We start from the raw sequence: 20,482 nt of genomic DNA, 5'->3' as shown, positions 1-20,482 counted from the left end.
GTGGTTGCATATCTATTGGTGTTACTTGCAACTCTGCTTTATATAATATTGCTACACCCCCGCCCTTTTTGGTTATTCGATCTAATCTCAAGGTATTGTATCCTGGAGAGGTGATTTCATTGTCCTGTGTTAAAGGTTTTAACCATGTTTCTGTTAGGCAAAGGATGTCAAAGGAGTGAACATCTAAGAGAGCATGGAGGTGGGCAACTTTATTGTTTAGGCTCTGTATATTGAGGTGGGCTATAAGGAGAGAGTTGGATGCTTTAGTGGGAGTTCGAGAAGTAGAGGCATTTGGTTTATGGGGGTTAGTGGTGGTTGTGGTGTTGGGACCAGGGTTGGGATGGATGTCACCATCTAGAAGTTTGTTAATCCTATGTATGATATTCAGGAATTTACAGGGTGTGTTCTGTGTCTTCTTGGGTTGGTTATAGTTAATGTGGACTAAACTATGAAACTTTGGCAATAGATAGGAGGGTGTTGAGGTAATATTTATGTGGTTTAGATAAGGTGTCAGGTCTGTCTGGAAAGGTTGTTTAAAGGGATGGTTAAAGTTAGTCAAGGTTAGATGTTCATATTTAGTTAGGACATAGGGTATAGATAGTAAAGGTAGGAGTGCATGTAAGAGGAATAGTTTTGTGTGTTTAGATCTGGGTGTTATGGGCATAGTGAAAGGAAAATTAAATAAGTTGACGGGGTAAGTATTATAAAGAGGATGATAGAGGGGAGGTTCTACAAGGTGTTGTAGTAAGTTAGGGTACTGAGTTTGTAAATTGATAAGTACTTAGTAATGCAATGAGCATCTTTAAGTGGTAGAGCTAAGGTAGTTAGCACTTTAATAGGTAGGAGGATGGGATTGGATGTGCAGGGATGGGGGTGTGGCAATTAGAGGTATATGGGTAGGACCTCTGGGGTGGTTGGGAATTGGGGGTAGGGTAGGAGAGCAGAATGAGCCCGCAGGGGAGGCGGAGTGGGTTCAAACAGGTAACTGAGAAAAGTCAGCAAAAAACAATCCGAGAGCAGCTGACTACTGGGTACCTTAGTTGGAAAGGCTAGGTATAGAGGGGAGGAAACAGTGGTAGTGATAGTAAGTAATAGCTGAGAGCAATGCCAGTGGAAAGTAGCAGATAGAGTGGAAATAAAGTGCAGGAAGACATTCCTTAATCCAGGGTCTGAACTTTAATTATGTTAGATATCAGGGGGAAGGATAGATATATTAGGAACTATCCTAGTTTAGAGTGCCAGCTAGTGGTCAGATGTTATATTACAACAGAATCTAGAGAGCAGAGGTAGATGATGCAGGGTTTGCGAAGGCTCTTGTAAATAGTTGCAGGAGACAGCACAGGAGTGGAAAACATATATGTATTAAGGGGTATATGTATATGTACCTAGAGGGGAGTATGGCCGCTGAGTATCCTGCCTAGGTAGTGTATCATACATAAACCAGATGTTAAGCAAGTGTTCAAATTCTACAGCTCTGTTTGATAACATATACTTTCTTGCCTCTTAGTGAACAGTTTTTTTCGCTTTCAGCTGGGGACCTGGCATTTCCAGTTTAGAGCCTCACTCTTTGGTCTAACCACAGCACCCTGGGTGTTCACCAAGTGCATGGCAGTGGTTACAGCTCACCTGAAGTTGCAGGGGCTCTGAGTGTTCCTGTACCTGGACAGCTGGCTGACAACTGCCCCCACCAGGAATCTTCTCTAAGCCAGGGACTTCTTGCTCCAACTTTACTCTACACTAGGCATCATGGTGAATACAGCCAAATCAAAGCTTCATCTTGTGCAGACTTTGAAATTTATTTTACTTTTGGACACAAAACTGCAAATCTCCAGGCTTCCCCAAGCCAGGATTTCCTCTGTAGACAGGCAAGCAGTTGCTGTTCTTTCCTGCCAGAAGTCAACAGTTCCAGACTCTGTGACAGTGACCATCACCTTGGCCACACTTGCCAGGCATTACATGAGAGTTCTTCAATGGACCCTGTCACTCAGTGGTCAGTCAGAAGTCAACATATGAATTTTCATGTTTCAATCAAGAGGATTTGCAGGTCTTATATCCCATAGTGTTTGGAATTCTAGCTGGTCTTCAAGGATCATCCCCACAGACCATAGTGACAATGGACACTTAATCTTCACATCATTTGATTGCTGTTTTGGAGGTGAGAGCAGTCCTCCTAGTGCTGCAGGCTCTTTAGGACGCTCTCCCTTTAGGCGTGATTTCAGTCTGGTACATCAGCAAACACAGAGGAACACCGTTCTACCACTTGTTTGGGAAAACATGAGATTATGTCAGTAGGCAGTGTCTTCTCAATGCTTTCTGATAGCAATGCACATCCCAGGGAAATGCAGTGTTCTAGTGGACAAGCTGAGCATGTCTGTCCGTTTCCATCACATGTGATCCCTCAACTCCACAGTGACAGATTAGATTTTCAGCCATTGTGGCCAACCTTGTGATCTGTTTACATCCCCATACAACACCAAGCATAGCAGGTATTTTTCCCTTATCCTCCAGGAGAAGGTGTCACAGAGAGATGCTCTGGTTTACAATCCATAACCCCCCTCCAATTCTCCTATACATATGTCCTTCAGAAAACATTGGCAAGCAAGGCCACAGTGATAGTCATTGCTCCCTTTTGGCCCAAACAGGTATGGGTGTGGTTTCCATTCCTCTGAACTCATCTGATTTACCCTCACTAGGTGCTGGGGTCAGCCCCAGATCTTCTTATCCACACATCCAGGTCACCTCACCCAGACTTTTATGCCCGCAAACTAACTGCATGGTTTTTCCAGTTTCAGTGATGGCTAGGTAGGCCAGGCTTTTGTCCCATGTTGTTCACATTTTGACTTCTTCCCAAATACCCTCTACTAGAAAGCTCTGTTAAAGCAAGTGGAAAGGACTTTCTGTCTGGGTTTGAAGCAAGAAGTCCTTTCTCAGTCCCTCTTCCAGTCATTCTGGATTTCCAGGCATCTATCTTTCACAACATACAATTATTCCACTATTAAAGTGCAACATACAGCTGTTTCTGGTTTTCATATTGGGAAAAGTCATTCCTCCATCAGCTCCCCCTATGTTGTCCAAAGCTTTTCTTGGGGGGTACCTTCCTTTTGCGACCTCCCCCCTCCCCCAAACCCAACCCTCCCCTAGGACATCAACATTTTGTTACCAGTCCTCCCTTCAGTCCTGCAGCCAAAGTTGACTTAAAATTCTTGACATGGGAAACGTTGTTTCTGGTAATATCACCTTTGCTTGGAGAGTTTTGGAACTACACACCCTCTCTACCTATCCCCCTTATTTGATTTTCCACAATTAGAGTTACTGAAGAAGTAATCTGTTCTTCCAAAGGTGGCTTCTGAGGCAACTATTAGTCTGTCAACCTTCCTGTTTTCTTTCCAAATTTCTCCATTAAAGGTGAATGTTACATTTTTAAGACATACATTGGCACTACATTTCTATTTATCCCTACAAGGAAGATTAGAAAGACTGATGACTTGTCTCCTTTTCTTCAGCTAAACTTGGAAAAGGGGTTTCCAAAGTGACGCCTTCCAGCTGGTTATCTGATTGTATGTCCCATGTATCATGTTTACAAAGTAAATGGCTTATACTTGCCCAAACCTTCTGAGGCTCACGTGACTAGATCTGTGGCTGTTTCTTCAGCTTTCTTCTTCCAAGTTTGCAGGATTACATTTGTGCTGCTGCTACATGGTTCAACGTTCGTACCTTAATGGCTCATTATAAATTGGTTTTACAGTCAAGGTCAAGACCCTCCTTTTTTGGTTTGGCTGTGCTACAGAATATCCTTCGTGACCTCCCAAGTGTACTTGTAGCTGAGGACTGTGTCCAGACTTTTAAGGAATGGATGAAAGAAACAACATCAAGTATGAAAATTATGTATTTACCATAACATTGGATCTGTGTTGTCTGCTTCTTTCCTTAACTTCCTTCTCTTGACTCTTGGAGTGAGTGTACTGGATTAACTTGGCTTGATCATGTACTTTTTTAGCTCCTGCTTGGCAGCTGTTTTTGTCTTCCAGATAAGGGCTCAGTGTCTTTTATTGTGGAATGGGAACAAATTCAATCTGAAGTATCTCTGTCAGTTGCAAGGGGTAAGGGGAGGAGCATGAGCACTGAATCCAAAGTCTGAGTGGCCAAGGACTTATCCAGAACAGATCCAGTAACCCATCCGTTTGGGAAGGATGGAAGTAAACAACACATCTAATGTTTTGTTGTGTACATAACTTCCTTATTCCTTTTGGTCTCAATGATCAGAATGCTTACTCTGCAAAATCTCCTACCCATGCTTGCTTCAAGAGCCTACTTGGGGCACCTTGGGTCTAAGAGATGCTGCCCATCACATTCTTATTGCAAGATCTCACTGGAAGCATCTACACTGCAAAGCAGATGGAAATATCAGTTCTCTGCCCTGCCCTTTGTCTTATCTGTTGCTCCCATATTTACCAAATGCCTGGCTCCAGTAATAGCACACTGCAAGACCAAGGACATTCATATCTACCCTTACTTAGAGGACTGCCTGACCCAAGGAGACTCTGTGGAGGACCTTCACTCTCTCTCTGCCATGCAACAAACTATGACCATTGTCTTCTCTCTAGGTTATTCCCTGAACCTAAGAAATTCTAATCTCTCCCCAACCAGAAAACTCATCTTTCTAGGAGCCTTGCTGGACACAAACCTACAAAGAGCTTTCCTAACATACACAAAACATATCTGTCTCCAACCACCTACTTCCAATGTAGTCCTCCCCTTAATTCGGTTCAATTGTGGGAGGTTCACAGACTTCTGGGATACATGCCCTCATGTATCTTAATGATGCCTCTAACCAGACGTCACATGAGGAAAATCCAGTGGTAATTGAAAAATGCTTGGGATCAGTGCAGTCACTCCCTCAACCAAGAAATTCCCCATCTCCGCTCTCTAAAAAGGGAATTTCCCTTCAGGATTTCTCACACAAACCACATCCTGATAACAGTTACCTGAGACTTGGCTTGTTTACCTTTCTCATTTATTCAAATTTGACCTATGTTACTCATATGTTAAAATATATTCTTCAGCCATATATGCCTTCCTACCTCTACAGCTTCCTCTTGTCTCTCAACTCCATGTAAAACAATTCCTTAAGGGGGTTATCCATCTGAGGCCTCCCAGAAGATTTTCTGCTCCTCCTTGGGATCTCAGTTTCATGCTAGAAACACTTTGCCTCCTTTCGAGATGGCTGCTGCAGTTGATACTCAGTTTCTTTCTTGGAAAACCGCTTTTTAAATAGCTCTTACTTCAGCTAGATAGGTGTCAGAACTTCAAGCTCTTATGTGCACTGAATCCTTCCTCATTTTTCTCCAAGACAAAAAAGCAGTCAATTAGCGCTTTTAGGTTCCAAAAGCCCTTCATCAGATTCACCATTACAAAATACTATTCCCTTTTTAAAGTATGAATAAACCAATCACCAAACATCAATTTAAAAGTTTATGCCCCTTTACAACCGGCTTTAAAGGAAAAACCACAATTAAACCTGGAGCATAATCGGCCCGTAAATCCGCTATCCATTTAGATTCAGACAATTCAGTTGAGATTAGTCCTATCACCACCTCTCAAACCCAGTTGTACAGTTTGTAAAGCTAAAAAAGTAAAACTGTGTCCCAGGTTGTTATTAGCATGTAAGGCAGTTGGATTGTTTCTGGAAAAAAGCATAATGTCATTGACATGCTGTAGGATGCACTCTTTGAGCATCCTGTTCTTTTTTCCTACATAAAAACAGCTACACTGTGAAACCGCATGCAAGATAAACATTTTCTGTATGGCAGGTTACATACAAAGCTGGCCGATGCATTATACCCATCACTGGATGACAAAAACAACCCTTTGAGTTGATGTACCTGCATGCTTTATAGTCTCCACATGGGTTAAGTGCCTACCTTAGTCATTGTAAATAACAAAGGGGGGGTCTTATAGGATGCATATCTCTGCACAATAAACACTTCAGACTCGAATTATTCCTGAAGCTGAACAATGGTGTTTTTTCAACAAACTCCTTCAAATTTCTATCCGATAATAAGATCTTCCAGTTATCTGTAATAATAGTACAAATATCTTTAATACTGTTATACTTCAAGGTTAATTTCAGGGGTACATGATCCGATCTAGCTTCTCCTGACTGTCTATCAAAAGGCTTCTGTCTTAGTGTTATACCAAGGTTGCCCAGTGGAATTCCTTAAAGTAAAACTCCAACCTAGAACTACATTTTTTTTCCACTCTATCTTTGTTTCCTGACCTATTTTAAAACCTCAAAAATCACTCTGCTTTATTTGTAATTTTAGCATGTTTTCCACGACATGACTACCAATGGGGCTTCATGTATCAAAGTGATCTTGTTCTCCCTCAACCCTCTTTCCCATAATGCTTTGTATGACTCATGCCACATATAAGGAAGTAACTTTGAATTCCCATCCCATTGGCATATAATGGGATTTGAGAGTCACTGTTATTTTCTTTACCTGCTGTAAAAGGACTGCTGCTTTTCTGTCTCTAATCACCCTCATTTATGTTTGGCTCAGACCTTGTTTTATACTATACTTAGAAGTTTTCCAGCTACAGCCAGATAAGTAACCAAATTGCAGGTCTTTGTTCAGGGTTTTCTTTTGTAGTTTGAGGAATTGATTCTGCAAGGGTCTCTCAGTGCAGTGACAGTTTTAATACCTCTACAGTAGTGTGGGGTGAGGGGACTCTCAGTTCCTCTTGAACTACAAAAGAAAACACTGAACAAGGCCTGCAGTTTAGTTACTTTTCTGGCTGTAGCTGGATAACTTCTAAGTATAGTGTAAAGTGTCTGAGCGAAACACAAATGAGGGTGATTAGAGACCGAAAAGAAACAGGCAACTCAGATACTGTCCAGACAGGGCCAAGGCAGATAGAAAGTCCAACCACTATCATATTTGAACCACCTACGTAACTAGTTGCACAATCTTGAGGACGCAGTATTAGCCGGAAGTGCCACAGAAGTCTTTAAATGGTGGATTTCAAACTGTATTGACTTTTGTTAAAGACATCATGAAAAGTAAGGCCCACTTAATGTCAAATCTCGTTCTACCAGAGCTGCTACCACCAAAAGTACCTTCCTCAGAGGGATCCCCACCAGGGAGATTCTAGAGTCTGCCATTTGGTCCTCTGTCTGTACATTTACCGAACATGTTCATCTTCCCATTTTCTTCAAATCTAGGACTAGATTTGCCTTTTAGGGCATTCTGCCCTCTGCTTAAATGTCCCTTCCTTTTTTCTACCCTCCCACATTCTCAGCTGTGAGAATCCACCCATACGGTTATTACTGCAACAGTGAAACATGATGAACATAGTACATTTGTGTCTTCTGACCATAATTGTAGGTATTTGAATGACTTCACTGTTGTAGTGCGTCTTATCTCCCTACATCCCCTCTTTCATGCTTTCAGGTTGGAGTAGACATCCCTTTCCCTATCTCTTCCCTATGCCTCCCTCCCACTCTGTCCTTCTCATTAGGTCTTTAGCGTTCCTCCCCTTGTACCATGGGAACTTTGTTGGATGCCTTGTGCTCCAGGCTTGGAGCCTGTCCTGGGAGGCTTCTCCTTTCACTGGAGGCAAAAAAGACCTCCAAGATGGCAGCGGCCGGTAACCCTTATACCCAGACATCCTAACTTCAGGTGCAGGGTATCCACCAGCAAAGGAAGAGGGGGCTATATCTCTGAAACTCAGGCTGGCCAAGGGCTACCACAGAAAGAAAAACTCATATGGTTATTACCTCAATAGTGAAGACACTCAAGACATGTACATTTTATGGTAAGTAGATACAACTGTACTTTCATACCATAATGTTAAGCAGCTGCTGCAAAATTCCTTTAAGACAGCCAAGTTTATATTCCTATAATATGTGGTATTATGGCTATTATTTTTGATTTACATAAGGGTGCTAGCTAATGGCAAGCTGTGAGAGCGAATATGACAGGCAGTTGAATCAGCAGAGCACATGGGCATCCCTGAAAATGGGACTTTGTTGAAAAAAATATTGAATTCTGATTGGTGTTAAAATAATACCCAACCCACGACCTGTCAAGAAAGGACCTCTCTCGGATCAGCTGATATGGTAAGAATTATTTCCTACCATCGTCTGTGTACAGTCAAGTAAATCAGTTGTTTCTTGAGCTCTCATGTCACATCAGATGACTAGCTTTAACATAGTGTGTCATTTCTGCCTAAAGTTAGCCATTTTAGCTCTTGGTACTTCATATTCCTATAAATGTGGTTTATAGGGCTCTAATTCTGGTTCATGTTCATTAAAAATAAATGCAAATTTGGCTAGCTATTATGTGTTAAATAAGAACAAAGATGGTAACAAAAGTGATCCAGATTTCCTACAAGTTTCATGCTAGGAGGATAGCACGTGCTCAAAAATATAGCAGTCTTTTAAGACACAGCTTGTGTCCCGCCTTATCATACTGCTTTACAGATTACAGTCCTCTCGAGAATATCTGCATTGTGTTTGCTATTGTCATATATTAGTATTTTGAGCTGACAGAATGTCTTAGTGGTTCATTCTACAAACAGGCAGTCTGCTTTCATAAAGTTACACATGAAAAACCTGCCTCACGAGGTGCAGTTATGTCACATCAACATCCTGATCCTTTCACACACCACGCAGAAAAACACACGTACACAGTTTTGATAGCTGCATTGAACTTAGAATTTCCTTTTGACTCATTTGTAACTATGGCTACAAAAGACTTGTCGAGCAGAGTGCTTTCATTTTAGTTCTGTATTCATAATTTATGTGTTCAGCCCTCGATTACCATTATAAATAATTTCTTGCTGAATTTTATTCCATAACAGATCTTCTTTGCTTAATTGCTTTTTTTATTTTTGTTTTGTTTTAAATAGCTGCAGGAAATGTTGTGAATGACTAGGTTACTGTGCACTACTAACGCATTCATCTAATGCCATCAGAAGCTTGTGAGTTTGCAACGTCAACATCACTGGCTGGATGGAAGACACTATCCCTTACGGAGTCAGCAGTCTTGCATGTCTTCGTTACTTCTTTTGTGTCAATTAAGGTATTAAAATTAATTAGGTGAAAGCAAACCATTCTGTGTTGTCACATTCAGAAGAAAACCTTGTGATACAAAAATGTTGGGCTTTATAAGGTGGCATGCCTGTGCTGTATTACAGATCGTGTGCTGGTAGCATAATAAAATGCCTTTGAATAGCTGACTGCATATATCCAAATAGCTGTTAATTGGTTTATTTTCCCCTTCTGTAGTCTAGATAAATCGCCTCTTTTTTTTCTCATTAAATTCAGGTTGTTTTGGCATTTAAGCAAGACGTTCCATACCTGCTTGTATGCAGAACACTCAGTTTACAGAAATAAGTTGCTTCATTTTAAGACTCCCTGTCCCCTTTGTTAAAGAAGCCATTAACAACGGACAGTTACCCTTAAATGTGCAGACATGCAAGACAAGACAGCATGGTACTGCAATGAAATGTATACTGTCAGCATTGTAGATACATAGATTGTTGAGTTTCTCTCAAGTTGCTTTGCACTTATTGGACTGTTAAAGATGTCTCAATGATTCTTCATTCCCGAACACTGTAGCTGAAAAAACAAACATTAAATGATTTGAAAGGAGAAAAAGTAAAATGATCTTGACTGTACGCGAACCCAGGACCCTCAGCATTCTTTGCTGGCAGACTGTGTGCCATTAAACCATCAGGAATCATGCAGTTCATTATTTTAAATTAATTACTTTCCTACACGCTTTTCTACAAATACTTAGTCATTCCTACAGGCCATCTCCTGCACGCCAACAATTTTTTTTTCACATTTAGTACTATTCTAGTGTTTTAAGGTTGAGAGCATTTTTAATTTCTGTGTTAAATTGTGTACGTCATGGGTATCTTTTAGGACTCAAAGGATTTTAGCTTCTTCCAGCGGAAAGAGACTGGTTTCTTTTCCATGTGGTTTTCAGTTAAGCTTTCACTTAATGGCCATACCTCTCAACCTCTTAGAACAAGAAATCTGGACAAAGCCATATATATAAAATGGGACAAAGGACCAAAAATAGTGACCATTTTTAAATATTGCTCTTACAAACTTAGGAAGTTGGATTTTGCATTAGTATGGATTTTCTGAAGGGTATGCAGTCTGAAACTCAAATGTCTGTCATTGTTTTCTAACTCCAGTCTTTAATGATTTGCCTCTAATTTGCGAGAAAACCACAATTTTATGAAAAATGAACCAAAAATATTAGGCAAAAATCTGAACATTCTGCGAAAATCTGTACAGTTGAGAAGTATGCTTCATGGCATGTAAGACAATTGACTGAGCATTCAGTTTAGGACGCATCTTAAAGTGCCCCCACCACTGATGCTGAAAATGAATTGTGCCTTTGGAATAATTTTTTTTTGAGAAAATGAGAAGGAATGAGCATTCATTATAGTATTGATTCCCCTTATGACTTCAGTGGTTTGCAGAAGTGAGAGTATGCACGCATACTTGAGCAGATGCCAGTATATGTAGGTTATTTAAGTGCTTGAAGGAGTTATTTTATCAACTTCGACTTTATGCATCTGGTTCTTATCTTTCCCTTCTGTTTAGCGGAACCTGATATTGATGCTGCCACAGCAATGATGCTTTTGAACTCTTCCTTCGAACAAAGAACTTCAGAGGGTAAGCAATTTGAAGTACTTGTCGCTGTTCAGCTCATATATTTGGCTTAAGTGCCTTAACTTGCTTCTGCAAGCACTTGTAAATGTTTGCAACAAAACATTCAAATGCATGTTGAAATTGATGTGAAGTTTGGGTAAGGTTTTCAAACCCAATGCCCTTCCTCAGCTTGCCATTACAGCGATGTCTTATATTCATGAACCTTTATGATCACTGTCTTCAGTAATTCAGTTGTTTGAGTGTATCAAGTAGAATATTTTTCTCTACTTGTGAGGTGGAGGCTAGGTATTCTGTTGATGGCGGTTGTGGTGCATAACTGTACAACATGCATCTAAAAATGTCCTTTCTTAGAACACTTCCATTATTCCAGACTTGTGGATTATCCTGCAGAGGGTAATCTTACATTCAGCTGGGTACCAAAGCAGCAACAACAACAAAAAAAAGTAAGCAGCAACAACAACAAAAAAAAGTCTTGACACTTGTTACGTCTGGAGTATGACTTTAGCTCATGGGTGTAGGGGTACTCAAGCAGATGTATGAGTGTAGGCTCCCCAGACTATCTTCCCACCAGTCCAAACACACAGGCTTTGCTAAAGGCAGTTTGGTTACCACATTGTCATAACTGCTACTGCCAAGGCTTGGTCAGGGTCAGATACATACTCCTTATTCTTAAGTCTTTTAACATTTGTTCATGTCAGCTAAGAGAGGAAAGTGTAACTGTGGAAGGCAGAATCCTTACAAAGATCATCACTCTGTGTTTTGCTTTGTTTATTAGCTGAACACAATTATCATAATTGTAAAATTTGCCAGTTTGTTCTTAAGACCCTTTCTAACAGGTTAGCTTCCCTGAATATGTATCTGGAGATCCAGTGACTTGAGAGCCTCATGCTTTCCAAAGTTGTGGAACTCTTGGCCTCTGACGTCCTGCTCTCACTCAGAAAAAATTAAAAAAGCTTAAATTGGATACATCTGCTACAGATTCTGACTCTGACATTCCCTCTGAGATTCAACAAGGATCTGCGGTACTTATGAGCTCTGTGGAGATGCCCACAACCCCATGACCCCACCAAGTCCAGGTATGGCATGTCTTGTTTGCACATCTGACGAGACTGAATCTACTATGTCTACAGGAAAGAAGGGTAATCCAGGGTGATTATTTCAGAGGGACCAGAGGGCATACCTCAGATCCTAGTTGAGAACAGTTACCTGGTTCCTTTATTAAGTTTCAGCAAGGTTCTGCATCACTACTCTTTGTTCAAGCTGATGTCCCATTGAAGAAGAAAAATAAACAAAGGATTAAACCTGCCTCTCCCCAGCAGATGTCCCATGAGAAAGAATGGCTAGATTTTTCTCAAAGCTTATATAAAGCCGTCTCATCTTTGCTTTGTCTCTTTCCCTTCACCTTTGAAAATGCAGTATGGCTGTTCCACAGAGGAGGAAGAATCTGATTCAGATGAGGACTCATTGGCATATTCCTTACAAATACTGTCTCCTGGACAACTTATCTGATGAGGATGCATTATTGCTAGATTATCCACTAGAAGAAATTTCCTTTGGGGGAAACCATTTCCAAAATGATACACCATTTTGAGTGGGACACAAACAGGTCTCAGATGTACAGAAAGGATGGTACAGATTATTGGAAGTTGGGCTCCTAAGCCTTTACTTGTTCCCTATATCCTTGAAGCCTTTTTGCATGTTTTTGCTTCCACTTCTAATCCAGATTCGCAGCATAATGCAGTTGAGGAACCAGACAGGTTATACACAGTGCAAGAGGACATGAAATTCCTGTACAAAATTCCAGTAGCACACCTTTCAGTTTTCTCTGTCTGCTGATAAACCCATCAAAGTCTCCCTGCATCTACTGTGCTGTTATCTGATAGACACAGAAGAGCTATGGACAGGTATGGCAAAAAAGTCAAGCTCTGCCACTCTGGCATTTAGAGCCCTTAATGACCAAGTATTGATATCCATTATAGAAAACCTGATGAAGTCTCTGGCTAAATTTGAAGATTGTAAATGTAATTCTCAGGTTATATTTATGCTTAACGATGTCACACAGGTAGCCAGACACTCAATTAAAATTCAGCTATGATTTGGCAGAGGCTTCCTTTAGTGTTGCGGCCTCTGGTTTGGCCATCCGCAGGTTTGATTGGCCTTTGTCTTCATTCCCTTGCAGATGTCAAGGCCAAGTTTCTGGATTCCTGTCTAAGTAGAGGCCTCCTTTTCTGATGCTAAACTTTTCAAAACGCTAAGAAAAATGCAAAGCCATACAAGACCTCAAACAGATTTTTCTTTCTTCAGTCCTAAGATACCAAAGGAACTATCCCTGTAAACCACTGCCTTTGTTCGTAGGGAACAAAAGCCTCTTCAAAGAGGCAGGAAACTTGCTAAAAAAAGATTTCAAGATAAACCCTAGTGGGATTCCAAGCCTGAAAAAAAAACTGTTTTCCAGATAAACCCACCTCTAACAGACTGTCTTCTGCTTCATCCCTCCCACCTTGATCCACACTTTCCTGTCTTTCCCAGACTTCACCCCCCCCCCCCCAGCATGGGAATTCATTACCCAAGACAGATGGGTTGTGTCCATCATACAAAATTACAATGCCTCCAACTCCAAACCACAACTGGAACCAGTGAAAAACCTTCACAGCAACTGGTAAAATCCAAAAAGCTTTATTGTGTTGAGCGCTTTCTTCCCTACTGAAGGAACTTCATCAGAACAGTTTCAGTTTTACAGTCCAGCCCTTTTATGTAAAGAAGCACCCAATTAACCAATTAATTATACTAAACACACGAAAAAACTACATAGACATAAAAACAAGATGCATATAACCGTTATGTGTATACAACAGTTCAAAACATTACACGGCAATTACATATCAGATAAATTAACGTTCACTATAAAAACTTTAAAAATATTCACTCAAATGTCTAAAACTAATTGTTTCCCTAAAATATTTTTTTTACTTCAAAAGACATGCCATATTCACATTTTCATTAATATCAGGTGTCTGGGTGGCATTCAGCCTTAACTGCCACCTTAACTCACATATATCTAAATGTACATCCAGTATTCTACCCTGAGGGTCCTTAACCAACTGTTGCAGTGCAGAAAACTTAAAAATGTGGTCGCCACTGAACAGGATAGAAAAACGTTGTTAACCTATGGTAAGGGACCTAAAGGTAAAGAACACACAGTCTCCCCAACCCATTCACTTAGTAGCAACATTTGGCAAAAACACAGACACTTTAGAAATATTGTGAACAATCACTGGGACATTTTAATGGCTAATGAGAAACTAGCTGGAATACTTTCCACACAGTGTCTCTCTTCATATAGAAGAGGCCGGACTATTAATTCTCATCTAACTTGCTACAAACACTTTTCACCCACTACCACACAGCAGGTCACCTTATTTGGAGACAAGTTAGTGGGCAGCAATTCCTGTGTTCACTGTAACTTTTGTACATATATATGTAAAACCAAGGAATTTACAATCAGCAATACACCGCACATTTTTGAAATCAGATGCTTTGGCAACTGCAGCTGTGACTGGGTCATTTATTTGGCCACCTGATTTTGCTCTGCTTTTTATGTAGGACAAACATCTAGGCCACTAAAACACAAGATCAGTGAACATTTCAGTGACATTAGAACTAAAAGGATCTCTAATGCTCTTTATAAACATACAATGACCCATGTCACTGCTAAATTCCAATTCACAATCATTGATAAAATTCAAGGACATAAATCCAGCAAAGCAGGTTGGCATTCTATATTAAATAAGAAGGAATCTGGTTGGATTGTTAGGCTAGGGGATTTTGTTTAAACCTGGCCTGAATGAACTGAGCTAATTTTGGCATAAACCAATCAACTTCCAGTATGTCTAATCAAATACTATTTAAATGTGTAATGGATTTAACTGAGTTAATGCACTGAAAAAGACGGTAAGTTTGGCCAAAACTGGTTTGCTGTTTTTCTTGTTTTAGCCACATTAAAATTTGACTCTATCTACCTCCTAAATGGTGCTGGACTTCTTTTGCTGTTTTAAAAGGATTTTACTCCAGGATTTTTCTAGTCCCAAGAAAAAGATGGGCAGTTGGAGACCCATACTTGACCTGTCTATCCTGAACGCTTCCCTGAAGGTACCGTCTTTCAAAGTGCTCTCTTGAGACTCTTCTACCTTTCATCCTCCTACAGGCTTTCTCACTGTCATTAGTTCTGAAGGACATCTGCTTACACATTCCCATTTGTCCTTATTTCGGGAGATTCCTCAAGTTTTTCTCTGGCTCCTTGCATTTTCAGGAGTGTTCACAAAGTGCCTAGCTCCTGTAGGAAGTTTCTGTCACACTCAAGGAATTCAAATTTTCCGCTACCTGGATGACTTCCTGATCAAGGCTCTCTCCCGAGCAATTCTTCAGCATCTACACTTCACCCTCTATCTTCTAACAGGCCTGGGTTTTACTGTAAACCACAAAAAAATCGCACATGGTTCCTGCACAGGAGCAGGTGTTTCTGGGATGCAGACTGGACACAGACAAAATATATGCATGGCTTCCTTCCCAGGAGAAAGTTCTCAGTCTGTCCACTTACTTACAAGGCCTCTCCTCCACAGCTCATTGCTTTGCAAGGGTGATGCTAAGGACTTAGGAATTCATGGTGGCTTACCCGTATGTTCCCCCTGGCCAGATTTCACTTGAGGAAAATCCAGTGGTACCTGAAATCTGTGTGTTCCCAGCACTGCCACCCTTTGGACACCCTGATTCCACTCTTCTCTTGTCTCAAGAAGGAGCTACTTTGGTGGCAGGGACAGGTCATTATCAACCCAAGATCACCTGTCACACCTCCTCCTCCTTTTCAACAGGTTCACATGGACTTTTCTGATGAGACATGGGGACCATGGGCAGGATCGCACCAAGTGCAGGGGAAATGGCAACCCCAGTTCTTGAAGGAATATATCAACCTGAAAGAAATGAGGGCTTTTCTGCAAGCTCTTCAGCTTTTCGCCCACGTTTGGAAACCTGTACTACTCACAAGTGTACTCAGGCAACACCACACTTATGTGATATATAAACAGGGAGGTACCAGGTCTTGTCAACTATGCAGGTTAAGCACAAGAGGCATGGAGCTTAGAAAACTAAGTGAACATCACGCTCACAGCCACATGCATCACTTCTCAGGACAGTGTGCTAGCAGACTCCCTTAGCTGCTCCCTGCAAGGCCCCCACAAGTGGACTTTGAACAGAGAGGCCTTCCACAACATCACCCCTCAGTGTGGCACTCCTTAGATAGACCTTTGCTTCATTAAATAACTGTCAGGTCCCCCATTTCTGCACCAGGGACCTTCTTCCCACAGCATGGAGAACAGATGCCTTTTCTTTCCTGTGGATAAAGAAGTTTCTCTATGCCTTCCCTCTTCTGCCTCTTCTTCCCAAAGTTGTTCTCAAGGCACAAAAGGAAACACCCAAACTCCTTTCACTGGCTTCATTTTAGCCAATGAAATATTAGCCCCCCTTGCTATTTCACTTGGCATAGGGAAATTGCAAAAAAAAATTCCTCTACAGCTGGACCTGATAACTCGGTAAAAAGGATTGCTTCTCTGCCCAAATCTTCCATCCCTCACCCTGACCCTATGGATGATAGGATTTTAATTCCCAAAGACGCCTCTTTTTTGATGAGACTGTATAGGTCCTGCAAGAACCTAAGAGAGATACTGGTAGAAAATATTACCCTCAGAGTGGAAAAGGTTTTCCTACTGGTGCTGCAAACATAGTTGGGATCCACTCTTAGCACAGGTCCCGTCCAGTACTGCAGTAACTGTGCAAACCTCTTTGATCAGGCTTGGCCTACTCTTCCATAAAAGCTGACTTGTCTGCTATCAATGCCTGCCTGTCTCATAGCCCTCCATGGCTGGGTCAGAAGTCCGGCTTTTCCTCAGGGAGATTCTGTATCTTAACCCCACAAGGAGACCCATTTCTCCCTCTTGGTATCTTAATTTTCTGTTAGAAAAGCTTACTCTGCCTCCCTTTGAACCAGGCTCTTCAGTGTCTCTAAAATTCTGTATTTGGAAAATCAACCTCCTCTTGGCCCTCACCGGCACCAGGAGCATTTCTGAGCCACACGCTCTCATGGCCATTCCCCCTTTTCTTATGTTTCACAAAGACAGGGTGACTGTCAGGGAGATGTCATCCTTCATGCCTAAGGTAGTGAATGAGCTGTTTCTCAATCAAGCTGTTCAGCTTCCTGTTTTCTTTCTCAGACCCCAAAACAGGAGGGAAATGATCTTACATTCTCTAGACATTCACAGGCAGCTCAGATTTTACGTGGAAAAAACTAAATCCTTCAGAAATACTTGCCAGCTATTTGCATCTTTTATGTCCCCTGAGCTGGGGGCAGCCAATCTCCAAACAAATAATTGCACTCTGGATTTTAAAGGCTAGCTCTTTCTGCTACTCTCACTATGGTAAGACCTTGCCTTTCTGCCCTAAAGCGCATTTCACTAGGGCAGTTGCTTCCTCAGGGACTTTCCACAAAGGAAGAAATTCCAGGTCTATCTTGGCGATGTCCACTTGGTCCACTGTACACACCTTTTCCACACACTACAAAATTGATGCTTTCTTAAGGTCCAAGGCAGCTTTTACTATGCCAGTCCTGTCCGGACTACTGGACAGCTTGTCTACTCAGTAGCCATGTCTGGAGTAGTGCAACAGTGATGTCAACAAGGATAGTACAGTTGTGTAAAAACTTGTCATAACAATAGATGTCCTAATGATCACTTTTGCAATATTTCATCCCACCCTCAGTTCCCTCTTCTTTATCTCGTGTTGGTCTTCAGTTGCCTGCCCCACTTTGTTCTAGCCTTTGCTGTATTACATGGGTACGGGGAAGTTTTCTTACCAATTCAAGCTACACTCCTCCTAGGTGACGCGACTCATCTGTCAGTAGTCTTCAGGCTGCTGTCTTGGAGATGGTCTGAGGATCCATGCTAGTATGTCTGTCTTTATACCCCCAACGCATACAATCTGAGGTCATGTGTCAGACGTATGACCTTGAATAGGTAGAGCTTAAGTACTCTGGCCAGACATCTGCAGTGACTACCTATATGTCAGAAATATTGCAACAGTGATCAGTTGGACATCTACTGTTATGGTAAGTTCTTACACAATCCTATTATGCCCTACTAATCACTGTTGCAGTTTTGCTTCCCTTCCTCCTTCCCTCATCATTCCTGCATTTTCTGGACCAAGGAGGGCAGTTTTTCCTATGATGGATATGTTTTGTTTTATGCTCTTTTTACTCAGACCCCTTCCATGGTTCTCTTGGTGCTAGGTAGTTTTAAGGATCTTGTGCTCCTTCATCTGCTTATGTACCCCTACATCCATGAGTTGTGGTCCTATGCCAGACGTACAGAGTGTCAAGAAGGTTGTTTATTGGCTTTGGTACCCCAGCTGAATGCAAGGTTACCCTCCAGAGAATAACCCAAAGTATTGGAATAGTGCAATAGTGATCAGTAGAACATATTCTGTTATGGTAAGTTCTTACACAACTTTGCTACAAGCAGAGCAACATTTCACCAGTTCAGATTATTGCTTCTGAAGATGTAATAACTTGCAGCTTGAGGTCTCATTCTGTTCTTGTAAAACCTGCTAAAACAAGCTGCAACAGTCATAGTTTTATCTTTTTGTGTAACTTCTGAAGTCTGTATTATTGATAGTTATCTCAATTTCTAAACTTTGGGGGACATAGGATTTCACTCCTAAAGCTTTGATACCATTCTTGCCAAGTATTTACTGACAATCCAGAAAAAACAAACTAAAAGAAAATGTAAATATTTGCATCTTCCTAAAGGCTAAAATATTTTGTGAGAAGTTGAGAATGCTACATACAAACACATGTTGTAAAAAAAAAATGGCAAAATGCACATCTTTGTTTATTTCATTGCACCCTATAAATGTTCTGACAAAAACTACCTTTGAGGCTTCTAGTTTGACACCTAGGGAGGTTGTCATGCCTGTTGCAGTTCTTATGTCCTTTCAAGCTGGGCACCTTCAGTCGTCACTTGGGTCCAGACCCACTGTGCAAGCGTCGGCATTTGACACCAGGTTTCTGGTTACTGAGGGGGAAGGCAACATCATATTTTCATATGGGAGGAGTTGCCTGGGGACCAAATCCAGTTTACAGCCCCCTGCCCATGACCTGAGGCCACTTTGACTCCATTCACAAGTGCAAGCCCAAGCTATAGAAGGCCAAAGAAATTGGCAGTTGTTTGTCCTAGCCACAGCTACGTGGGCCTTAGACACACTCCTGCCCATCAGGCTTACCCACAAGAGTTATTCAGGCTGGCTGCGAATCTCGTGGGTTTTGAGACCCTGGCAGTATTACCCTGAAAAGACTCTGCTCCAAGAATCTCTCTGCTAAAAGAAAGAAGAACCTATGTCCTTCTATTCCATTGTTGCAGTATTCTTAACATGGGAGAGTTGCGTGCTGTGACGACCCGACGTCTGCCAGTATACAAAAAAAAAAAACCTTTCACTACTAGAGGTGCTTGGTATGTCGTACAAGGGTTCTGTTGGACGTCGGCCATAAAAGTGACATGCGCACACACCCTCCTCAGATCTTGTCACCAGTCTTGACGCTTTACCCGTATATACGGTCTGCTCGCAGAAGTGTTTTTTTTTCTCAACATTTCAGATAAGTGCCCTGTTGGGGAATCCTTTTTCCACCTTTCTCATTGTGGCTAGGTTTAATGTCATCCAATAAAGGCAAATGATCTTGTGGACATCAAATTCCACATAAAGACAACCAGCAGCAGTGCCTTTTCTGTCTCAGGCGTAACCACGACCACAGAATATTGTTAGATCTGCCAGGCCTTTTGCAACCAAAACCTTGAAAAGTAGGTTAACTTTCCTTTCCATTTATTTAATCAGCTCCTGAATCTCCTTGCAAAAAGCACTATGGAGGGTTCCATAAGACCTGAGGCCAAGTTGCTCATTAAGTGGAAGGCTAAGAAGCCTAGGCTTGAAACTTCTGCTGCACCTCCAGTGGCGGACATCTCTCCCGAGGCAGTTGCTAGCCTGGAGAAACGCACAGCCCCTATGTCTGAACCACAAGCCGAGCCTGTAGTGGAGGCCGCTTTGGAGCAGGATGATAGCACGTCCTTAGAGGTAATGCAGGCATCCAGTACAGATGTCCAGGGGTAGCCTAGGCTCGTGATAAACTGAGGGCCCTAAGGGAATCTCCCAAATTTTACCTAGGGAGGATGTGGATTCCGACATCTCGAAACCAGGTCTACATCCGGTCCACTTACCCTACAAAGAGTGGAACCACATGCTAAAAAGAAACACCACCCTCTGATCCACTTCAGGATTGGAAGAAATTTACACAGGCTGTCTTTAATTTCCTCAAGTCTCTTAGGCCTCCTTCTGGGGTTTCAGTCACGGCCACACCCTGGGTTACCTCCCCACAGAAAAGGGTCAGGGAAAAGGCTTCTTTTGAGTAGGAAGAGTCTTCAGAGAATGAGTCTTTAGCATACTCGTCTCATATCCCCTCCCCACTAGATTATTCTTCCCCAGAGGAGGACTGCAACAGCACTGACTCTCCAATGGAGTAAATTACCTTTAGTGAGACCTTAGGTAAGATGAGGAAGCATTTTAAATGGGACAGCTGTCTGATGTCTGAGGTCCAAAAAAGGTACTACGAGCTACTTCAGCTAGACACTCCCTGTCCCTCAGCTGTCCCTCCAGTCCTACCTGCCTTCCTAAATGTTTTTGCATCCTCCATTAAGG

The 20,482-nt window shown here is 41.8% G+C and overlaps 1 protein-coding gene across 1 annotated transcript in view; it reads left to right on the top strand.

Moving 5' to 3' along the window:
- The window catches only part of FOXN2 (forkhead box N2), a 596,893-nt gene that overhangs the window by 529,006 nt on the left and 47,405 nt on the right, over positions 1–20,482 (top strand). Inside the window, exon 5 of the mRNA XM_044055382.1 lies at positions 10,625–10,696. Coding sequence (XP_043911317.1) covers positions 10,625–10,696 — 72 coding nt within the window. The remainder of the gene's footprint in view (positions 1–10,624; positions 10,697–20,482) is intronic.

Source organism: Protopterus annectens, chromosome 1.part2 (genome assembly GCF_019279795.1).
Source record: "Protopterus annectens isolate FY-2018-M chromosome 1.part2, PAN1.0, whole genome shotgun sequence".
Classification (NCBI taxonomy): domain Eukaryota; kingdom Metazoa; phylum Chordata; order Ceratodontiformes; family Protopteridae; genus Protopterus; species Protopterus annectens.
The sequence above is the reverse complement of the archived record's forward strand: the minus strand, read 5'-3'. Positions and strand labels throughout refer to the sequence as shown.